Genomic DNA, 10,788 nt, shown 5'->3' with positions numbered 1-10,788 from the left:
TTCATAATGGGAACGCTGGGGAACGACTGGTTTCTCTGTGTTGCTTTTGCAGGCTTTGTTAGAGGAATACCGCTGCTGGGCCGTGCCTCAGCAAAGAGCTTTTGTGGTACTGATAAAGGGAGCAATGCTCCAGAAATAAAATAATTTGCTTTCGTGAAGTTCCTAAAAGCTAGGGCAGATATCAAAGCCTGCGTTCATAGTGATCCTGAAAGACCGTGTGTAGGACATCCAAACAAACTTAGAAACTGCAAGGGAAACTTATTTTCTTGCTCTTAAAAGTAGATCTGAGGGGTGAACTTGTAATTTTTAGGGTTGGGGTGAAGGATGCTTGTATGATGTTTCATTTGCATGTGAAAATGTCAACTCGGACATTGTAGAGCATGTTGAAAATATCTGAAGAACCAGCCCTTTCACTCCTCCTCGTTTTGAAAATGTGAAACTTAAACCTCCTCCTTCTGGGTCCTGTGGATCTATTTGTAGACATTTGTCTATAGAAAATGTGTGCTCATCTGGTCATGCGTTTCCAGCCATCTGCTATTGGCAGTCTTCCAGGCGTCCCTTATTAGCATGAGGTTGCTCAGCACTCTCTCCGGGTTCTTGGCTGCAAAGCCCCTCCTCCATTTATACAACCTGGGCAGCGAGTGCTTTTAATGTCGATGTCCGGGCACTAACGCCCTGACGGCTGCCTCTGACGTGCTGCGGAGGAGCAGGGATACGAGTGGTTTGGGGTCATGAGGTGCTGTAGCATCTGAAATGTGATCCCTGCTAACGTAACCTGATGTTCTCTCTCTTTTTCTTGCAGTAGTATTTTACCTTTGAGTAACTGTCCCCAGCTGCAGTGCTGCAGGCACATTGTTCCAGGGCCTCTGTGGTGCTCCTGATGCCCCTCACCCACTGTCGAAGATCCCCGGTGGGCGAGGGGGTAGCAGGGATCCTTCTCTTTCAGCTCTGATATATAAGGTGAGAAAGATCTGACGTCTAAATAATGACCTGTACCCATGTTGCAACTGTGTTCGGTTCCTTTCGCAGTCTGATGGGAATAAATGCAAATAAACTCCAAGGTAATAAGTGGGAGAACAGTTAATTTTTCAGCGACCCTGTTGGCAGATTGCTGAGCTGCATGCAGCGCTCTCCTGCTCAAATGTCACCTGTTTATTAAGAAATGAGAGACCTTTTCTCGAAGGTGTGCAGCAAATAATTCGCTAGCCCTGTTCCCAGAGGTCTGTTTCAGCTATTGTATGCAGAGCCAGCGTTACCAAAATATGAAACAACTTCTTAAATGTCTCGCAAGAAGAGGAAGCGGGAAGCAGAAAGGTGAAATGCAGAGAGAGAATGGTTGATAAGCTCCTTCCTGTGCCCTAGTCCGGAAGGTAAAGCTGTCAGGGCCTGGGAGCTGCCTGAACCGATGTACAGAGTAACTCCTGACTTCACAAAAGGGCGAGGTGGCCGCCCACCTCACAGATGGAAACGTTTCTAGAACACGTGCATAGGATGAGGCAAGATCAGGAGGGCTTTGTCTCTGCAGACTTGGTTAGGAGCACGTGGATCTGTGTAGCTCTCATTTTTGGGCCCTCTTCATCCTACGGGGCCGTTCCTTTTGGCTGTTGGATGAGGAGACTTGGCTGTTCCTTGCTGTAGAATAATTGGTGCTCGTGCAGCTCTGTGTTGTGTTATGGTGGCACACATCTGTCTCCCTTCTGGGATGGGGCAGCTTTTCTACAAGCCAGGGAGTAAAGTGCTATCAGATGAAGTAAATTTATGCTAAGGTTGCAAATTTGGCTGTTCAGACATGGGTGTTGTCATAGGTGTTAGACTTGATTTTTAATTACCCTGTGGGAGGCACACAGACTTTATATGATGAAAAGATACAGGCCCTTTTGGGTCACAGCTACCGAAGTCTCCTCTTGAAATTCATCAGAGAATCGCAGACCTCACGGCTGCTTTCGGAGGAGTTTTCTTTAATGCAGCCTTCGTGAATTTTGAGCATGTGCCTCACCCACTTACCTTGTGAATAAATGTCAACCTCTGTAGCCTCTTAAAAATGACGTAACACCAGCTTAATGCTATTGAGTTGAATTGTCACAGATGTTAGAGGGGTATGAAATCTAGAGAAGCAGCAGAACACAACGGGCTTCCTGTCAGATAGAGAAGATATATAAATAGCTTCAAGAGGGGCTCAGGACAAATAATGAATTCCCTCTGGGTGGGAGGGGATGAGAAATAGGGGACTCTGCAACTTGAACTCCTGCAGGCCAGCTTTGCCAAGCCTTGCGTACGCAGCAGGCGAGGTCCGAAGGCAGAAAATGGGCTCAATGTGGAGGAGATGCTGATGGAAAAAAATGACAGTTTGGAGGCTTTGAAGTGTTTGATTTCCAGTATGGCCTTGAATTAGCACAGAAGCTTTAGGCAGCGGTGTGTAGGCAGGGGTTGCTGCCTGTGGGGATGTCATCTAGATAGCTGCATCCCAGAAATACGGATATAATTCTTTCTGGGTTTATTGCTGACAAAACCTAGCAGAATCTGTCAGAAAATCAGCCCCTTCTGTAATATGCTCATCCCAGAGCAGAGTGGGCTGTGTGGCCCAGTGGGTTTACAGTCCAGCCTCAGACGGGTTACTGGGACTCTCTCTGCCCCTCTCAGTTGCCCGCTCAGTCTAGCGGTGCTGTAGTTACATCAGGCTGAGCTTTTAGCCAGCAAGCTTCAGCGTGACCTGGAAAGGCATCTGGACCCAAAAGCTTAAGTACTTTTTCCAGCTGTATCAGCTGTTCTAGTTCAAGGGATGACCTTTCTGAACGAGCCTGCCTCCTTCGGAGTTTGCGGCGCAGTGCTCATATACAACCGCATTATAAATTAAGCAGCTGGCGCTCCCTATAGTTGTTGGGATTTTTGTGTTAAGAGACTTAATACTCGGCCCTTCATCAAGGGAGCTTTACTTGAGCTGGGAATGCAGTAGTGATCGGCATCGGTGCGGCGCAGCCAGGACGGGCTTTGTGCGAACGGACGTGCTCTGGCTAGCAAAGTTGGCAGGAGGCTGCAGGTGTAGCACACGCCAACAGTAGGCTGCTTACACGGGTTTCTTGAGTCGCTTGGCTATGGTAGATCATAACATCCTTTCTTCTTACGCTGCCAACACGTAGGGGCCTCCCCCCATCCTTCTCGGGACATCTGAGGAGCGTAGCTGGGTTGGAAAAATCTTGTGCTCTATGAATTGTAACCAAGTGGAAGCTGGTCCTTGCGGCTTTACTTCACTGAAATGGAGCCCAAGGCTGGAGAGCCGGTGGTTTAGGCAGCTGTGTATAAAAGATAGCCTGGTGGGTTTTCTTCCCCCTGCAATAGCATGGTGGGGGGATTTTGCAGGGGTGAACTAAAACCAAACATTTGTTGCATAAACAGGATTTTGCTTTGAGCAGCTTCCAAAGAATTCTGGGCTGCTGCGTCACAGGAACAGCTTCTCTCCGCAGCATCTCGCTGTATCTATTTTGATGCCTGGAAATGAAATATCAGCTGCCCAAGACAGTCTGTGTAAATGTAATTCCCACTGAACCGGGGGAACTGGTTCTCTTAATCCCTGCGGTTATGCTGCCTGTGGTTCATGGGCTGTCACATTAGGGGCCTTTTAAGTGGAAAAACCTCGCTAGGTTTGGAGTGCAGGGATAACTTCTGGTGACAGAAGGACTAAGCCAGAAAGCTCGGAAAGCTTTTCCCCTCCTATTGCAGGCTCCTGCCAGTCTTCCTGCACAAATGCCTCCCCCTCCAATGTGTCGATCCCAGCCTGCTTTTCTCAACTTCCTCACCCTGTTTTTGTTTTCACGAAGTATAAGAAAAGAAGCATCTGTGAGCTTTTCTTGAGAGAAGGATCTTTTCTGAAACAGACACGCTTTCTGCACAGTAACAAGAACTGTAAAAGGCTCCTGTAAAGTCACTGGTGAAGGACATGCATATAATCCCCTTGGTTTTGTTTTTTAAACACACCTCTGTAGTGCAGAGCTCTCGCTGGGCTCCAGTCTGACTCTTGCTGCTGGCTCCGCGGTGGCTTTATCAGCCGCAGTCTGATTTAACTTGAGCAGCTGTCAGTAGGTTTCTTAGCGCACTTGGCTTAAAACTAGTAAAACCCGACAGCAGGTGCAGCCACGAAAACTTCTTTCAAACTCAATGAATAAACTTATTTCCTACAGGATATTTATTCTGATGAAGTGTAAACTTGTTTTTCAGCTAAGCTTTGTGGGCTTTAAACAAACGGCAGCTTCCTCTGCTCCGGTTACCAAAGCCAGGCAGTTCCTGATTTGTATGCGGTGTAACTTTGTCGCCAGCATTAACATACTCAATGGCTTCTTCCTCATCACAATAGTCAAACCAAGAGGGATCTGTTTTAATAGACATGGTAATAGGAATTAGAGCACTGGGACACAGATCGGAGGAGCCTAGAAAGGGTCTCAGAGATGTTTTTGTTGAACCGCGGGTCTTTCAGTGATGTTTATACCTTAATAGCTCAAAACACCTACAAGAAAACATCTGCTTGAAAAGCCCCAACACTGAGGATTCTTCCCCCTTACTGGGTGGCACCGTTGGCTGCCGATGTGTTTGTACTGCCCATCTTTTACATGCTGCTTCACTGCAGATCCAAACCGGATTAAGTTTTCTTTGCTGTACTTGCTGCCTGTGTGTTACGGTCAGAGATCAGCGTATGTCACTACAAAGCATTTATTAAGCCTAGTCTGGTGAGATGCTGTTTTTCTGCAGCGGTGTCACTTGTTTCATTGTCAGTCCAGCTGATTGTCAGCAGATCAGAGTTCATCATGAGCTGCTGAATTAATCACCCTGATGAAATAAAATGCCTGGAGGCTGGACGATTGCTCACCTAATGACCTGCTGGAGCAAACCACCTCGCACCCCACCTGTTGATGCCGTAGATGAGAGAGGGGCGCACAGCTTTCCCAGGCATGCCCGTGACTCCGGAACAGAGCAGACATGACTTTATTATCTGGTTTACTTCTGCCCTTCAAAGCTGTGCAGGTGACTTTGTAAATGTGAAAGAATCGGGATGCATGAGCCTGTAACCGAGCAGATGGGAACAGTTTAGCTTCTGCTGCAGCTGACAACGTTAACTCGGGAACCTAATGAATTTCGTCGTTGTTTCATTGGGGCTCTTTGCAGTGAAATGTGGAAATCATTATGGGGCGAGCCAACTGCCTGCAAAAATTGTCAGGAGGAGGAATGGAGTTTTAACCACAAAATTGTTTTCTAAGAACTGCTGAGCTGAATCTGAGGTGGTCTGCATGCTTGGCATTCTACTTAGAGTAGTATTGGAGAGGGACTTGTACATTTGTGGTCTCTGGAAAAGACCTCATCTCAATCTTCAAATCTCTGTAGCTTCTGTCTGTTTTGGGATTTTTCTCTGTGCTATGTATTTTCCTCCCTTAAACCAGGAGGCAAACCATTTGCCATACCAGTTGGTTGTAAAATCTGGGAAAGCAATTTGTGGTCATCCCTTAAACAAAAAGACTGTGTTGGGGATTGGGGAGACAACGAAATTGGTCAGACTGTGGCAGCAGATGCTCTTCCAGCTTGTTGTGTTCTTTGAAGGGTAGTTCATGAACCGCCCTTCAAAGATGTGGCTGGGACCTGTGGTGAATGAATGGACTCTCACTACGCAGAAATTGAATATAATGTAAATATGCAAAACTGCATTCCCTTGAATAGGAAAACATGACTAGAAAATCGCTCTGAGGTCCGAGTACTCATTGTGGTGTGTCCCTGAGCCCGTGAAAGGGGAAGGGAAAAGTATAATGTTCTTCTTAGTAAAACTACAATACCATTTATTTTGCATTTGCATGTCTCTAGTTATACTCCCCTGGCTGTTTAGTATGTAGGACTTTACTTTTTTGTTCTTTATTTTTTTATTAGGTTAGAATAAAAGCAAGATATTCTGGAAAATACAGGTAGTTCAGAACAATAGCTATTAACCGCTTACACACTTGTTTAGAGTGCTGAGACTCAGATATGAGCTTGCAGCCAACTATGCGTACCTTCACGAGCTATGGTGAGTCTCAGGGTGGTGAATTTTAGTGTTAGGCTGAAACTGGACATGCACCAGTCTGTAAGGGCTGGTCTTTTTTCAGGAGGGCGCTCCTGCTAAAAACACTTAAGCATGGTCATCACATTTTTTTGGTCTACAATCTTATGGATAGTTTTCTTTAACCCTAAAGCATGTTTCACAAGCTCTCTTCCCTCCCCTGCGCAGGACGAGAAGATCACTGTTAACCAAGATGTCCCAGTGCACGAAGGGAAGCCTCATATTGTCCACTTCCAGTATAAGGTCACAGAGGTGAAGACCTCCTCCTGGGATGCAGTGCTCTCTAATCAGAGCCTCTTTGTGGAAATCCCTGACGGATTATTAGCTGATGGAAGCAAAGAAGGGTAAGTTCAGGATCCCAGAGCTGCGTCCGTGGCTCCACAGGGAGCAGGGCTTTGCTTACGTGGGTGATGCTGTGTGTGTGAGAAGAATGGGCTGTATGTACGGCACCTCTGTTCCTGGTTTCCTGGTTTGTGTATCTGAAGTATATCCTTACTCCCTTGTCTTCAGAGAAATGTCCTCCTTATATATTTTCTTCCCCCTTAGTGATGATTTCAGATGGGTTACTGTGTTTTGAGTCCCTGTGCTAATGAAAAATAAGCAATAAATGAGCAGAGTGATTCTTTGCATACTTTGGTATGGAAAATCTACAAGCCTTTCTCAGATTTTTGTTTTGCTGGCCACTTGGCAAGCTTATTTTGGCAGGCGTTTTCCTCTCTTTCAGGGAAAAAAAACTCCATTATATTGATGCGCTCCTTCTCATCAGTAGGCTGGAGTGCTGCCACGCACGCGTTGGGCTCTGCCAGAGTCTCTGATTTTTCTCTGTTGGCAGAATACGGTAGTGTTTTGTCCAGACAGCTCTGCTCTGGGAAGTTTGTGTAAACGCAGCTTCCAGAGCAGCTACTTCCTGCCAAGTGCTTTGCCAGAGATCTCCGCTGGTGGGGAGCACTGTAGCGTAGATGTGGCTTTACTGGATTCCTCTGCAAAGCTCTCTGAAGTCCTCCTAAATCTCCAAGTAGGCTTCATCCATAAATGACACAAGCTAATTAAGAAAAAAAACTCATTGGGCACCTTCAATAAGTGCCAGTATTCTTGCTGTCTCACACTTGTCTCATTTGACTCTGAGTCCCAGATAAATGTTTGTGTAATTTCTTCAGTCGGCCCGTAAATCCTTTAGCTGTCCAAGTGCCTGCTCTCTTGGGAGCGCGTTCTTCTGGGAGGGTATTTACCCGCCTGTGTCATCGTGACTTACAGTGCAATTTTGTAAGATTATTTTTAGCTAGGTAAAACAGCCTAGTAGAGGCTATAATTAAAATAGTTCATTACCATATTAACAAAACCCTTGCAAATTTAATCTCCCTCGCTGCACTCCAGTCTCGCTGACTGCTGTTTAATTAGATGTCGATTGAAGCCTTGTTTGTCACTGCTCTAGCAGCCTGCATCGTAAGTGGTTACAAGGCCAGCAGTGACAGCGATGGCTCTGCCGTGCCTATCCCGGGGCTCAGAGAGGGGTTAATGCAGCACTGCCTCATCAAGAGGTGGCAGAAATAATTTAGCGGGAAGGGCAGGAAGCATGGATTCAGAGGGCATCAGCTGTGCCATCCACCTGATGTGTTCGGGGAAACAGCTTTGCCTGTGCACATGCTCCTTCAGTGATGTTTTTATCTTCTCTTCTGCCTGCCATGAGCGGGTTGTGGGTTTTTTTTTTTCCTCCCCCCCCCATAAAGCACAAAACTTGCAGATCCCCTCTGTATGTTGCCAGCGGAGGGGATGTAGCCTGGCTCGGGATCAGCTGCAGTATTCAGCTTCCTGCGTACGAAGGCTTCTGTACAAAATCACTGGCTGGTGGGGATGGGTGCTTGTGCGCGCGGGTGCTGAGGACAGTGACTTGTTAGGTGTCTTGGTGTGAGGGTAGCTCTTAGTTTTGCAGGGCTGGATAGCGAAGCAGGAAGCCCATTGTTTCAGCACCCATTGTTCGCTGGAAGGGGTCTGTAAACAAGTAATCTTTCTGCCTGAAAACATCCAGACAGTTGATAATGCTCAGAGGCTTCCTCAGGACAGGACTTCCTATAGCTGATGTTCTTTTGTCTTCTTCCTCCTTGGCAGGTTATCAGCACTGTTGGAATTTGCTGAAGAAAAAATGAAAGTAAACTACGTCTTTATTTGCTTCAGAAAAAGCAGAGAAGACAGAGGTGAGAACTCGCCCCCACTGCCAGGTTTGCTCCCTAGATCTAAAACGGTGCTGCTGAAGCCGTACAAAAATCTGGTAATCCCAAAGCAAGGCTCCACGGGACGTTTCCTATTGCAGTAATTGTTATATACATAATTCCCGTGGCGTTCTTACAAATTAGAAATAGTTGCCTGTGGAGGAAATAAGCCCTTTCTTGAGACTAAGGGAGAGGGAGTATTTTGGTTTCTCCAGCAGATACGCTTTGCTGTCCTGCCATTAAATTATTACTAGTACTCTCATGCAGAAAGCTGCTGCTGAATTACTTGGAGTATTTTCTTGTCCAGAAATTGGTTAATATTTCTCCTTTGGTAAGGAGTGAAGGTCTCCATTTGGCACCAGGCTTCTGTGATTTGGAAGGAGAAACCAGGGAGAGGTTATTACAGGGGAAACGAACACTTATAGCTTGTTGCCCTGATGCTCATCTGCTTTTTAAAGATCTCCCGGCAGTTTTGCCCTTCCTAGACCTACAGGTAATCCTGACCCTGGCTGTAGATGCTTATGGCTTAAGGGGCCTACATTAGGATCTAAAGATAGATGTGTTGGATGAGTGATTACAGCACGGAAGTTTGAGGAGATTTGTGGCGAGGTACCAAGCTATGGATGTGTCACTTTAAATCTTACTAGACGCAGGCTAGTAACCAAGCAATTGCCATGGCAGGAGTAATTCAAACCTTAATTCTAATTTTACTCTGCTGCTTCACAAGCTGCGCTGTCTTCTCTGAAATGGACCGCGTTATTAGAGCTAAGCTGTGCTGAGCCCAGGAAGATGTCATTCCGTGTTACGATGCCAAGAATAATTTTCAGATTAAGTTCTTGCTATAATGTCACCACCACCACAGGTTGCATAGGTGACCTCCGCAGTGGCTGGTTACAGGAGATATCTGATACTGGGTTTTGTTTTTAAAAATGGGCTAGGTGTTGCTCTTGGACCTGGCTTACTTGTACGAGTTCTGGAGCGCTCCAGATCCTCGGTCCTTGTCTATGCAGTTGAAATTCAGTGCTGTCTTGAAAATACATAGGAGCTCCTCCGCATGTCCGTTCAGTGGCTGAAAGCTGATCATCAGAGGGTGCCGTAGAGATTAGATGCTGCACCAGGGTAACTTTCACGGGTCACGGGGAAGTCATGGCTTTAGTAACAAGCGGGCACGCATCCAGTCACTGTGTAATATAACCTTGCCTGACCAAGACAAGGTGCGTGTGGGGACTGACCCCGCTCTGAATTTCTTCTGTGCATAACCCAATGCTCTGAGGGTGGCTTTCCTGGGGGACCACACCGAGCTGTGCTGAGTTACCTTGAGCTTCCACTGAGCTCCAGGTCCTCCTCACAGAGACAGCAAATTTCTGCCTAGACCCTGAGTAAGTAGATTCCTGTTTACTGCTGCCTGACCAGCATTCAGGGCTCAAAGGGTGCTGGGACCCACGTAAGCACAGAATAAAAACTTGACGTGCTGCAGGACGGCCTGGCAAAGCGGGGCTGCGTGACTGGTGCTGGTAGATAACCATCCATCGGTGTTTCTCAGAGGGGATGGAACAGACATCACAGGATAAACCTGCTCTGCTGCACAACTAAAATCCCCTTCACACTTAGGAGCAGCTGTGATGAATGCAAGAAGAAACAAGACCTCCTATTTGAGAGCGCTGTCGTGTTAAAATGGTTTCTTTCTGTGCAGGAAGCTCTGGATGTGCTCACAGAGGGTGTTCAGTGCACTTTGATATTCGTGGCTTCTAGGGTGATGCAGGTAAAGAGGATTATTCCTGGTGGCAACAGATTTCCTTCTCTTTGGCAGCTCCACTCCTGAAGACATTCAGCTTCTTGGGCTTTGAAATCGTGAGGCCTGGTCACCCCTCTGTCCCGTCGCGGCCAGACGTGATGTTCATGGTGTACCCCCTGGATCAGAACTCTTCCTCTGATGAAGAATAGCTGCAGCGGAGGACTCTGGCATTTTCAGGTCATGCTGTTGAGGGGAGAGAGGGTTACATCTCCTTTCTTGAGGAAAGGGAAAACAAGCTTCTGTTGGACTGAAACTGCATTTCTCATTGTTAGATTGGCCTGTGTATCCTCAGAGTTGACTATCTCATTGAAATGTGTTGCCTAGAGAACTATATATACACACATGTAATCACCAAATAGTAAATGGAAGATGTTTATGAACTGGCATAGGAGCTCTTTACGTGCAGCTGTGTGGTGTGTTAGCCTAGGGGCGCCTGGTGCCCAGGCCGTGCGTGGGGGAGCACAGCGGTAGATGCAGTATCAACTCCTTGACTTCTCTAAACCCGTGTTGGTCCTTTCCTGATCACCCGATGTGCACTCATCTGACAGACTACCTTTTTATTTTTCACTCAGACTCTTAAGTAGAAGGCATGTTTTGGGTGTTAGGCACATGGAGGAGACATGCTCAAGTTAACCTTTAACACTACATTAAAACCCCCGTGCGTCTCTGCTTTGGGGCGACCAATGCTGTTTTAACTGGTCTAACTTTTTTTT

At 46.7% G+C, this 10,788-nt stretch overlaps 1 protein-coding gene across 1 annotated transcript; it reads left to right on the top strand.

The window, feature by feature from the left end:
* Positions 1-802: 802 nt before the first annotated feature.
* Positions 803-10,461, top strand: LOC104074432 (ornithine decarboxylase antizyme 2-like; the record flags this gene model as incomplete). Its single annotated transcript, XM_009574540.1, is given in 5 exon segments — positions 803-878; positions 880-960; positions 6,242-6,417; positions 8,180-8,265; positions 10,091-10,461. Coding segments are annotated over 5 exon segments (553 nt in total), but the record flags the coding sequence as incomplete, so codon positions are not given.
* Between the last annotated feature and the right edge of the window lie 327 nt (positions 10,462-10,788).

The sequence above is a fragment of the Fulmarus glacialis genome, unplaced genomic scaffold, assembly GCF_000690835.1.
Source record: "Fulmarus glacialis isolate BGI_N327 unplaced genomic scaffold, ASM69083v1 scaffold44733, whole genome shotgun sequence".
Taxonomy (NCBI): domain Eukaryota; kingdom Metazoa; phylum Chordata; class Aves; order Procellariiformes; family Procellariidae; genus Fulmarus; species Fulmarus glacialis.
This window is presented reverse-complemented; position numbering and strand designations above follow the sequence as displayed.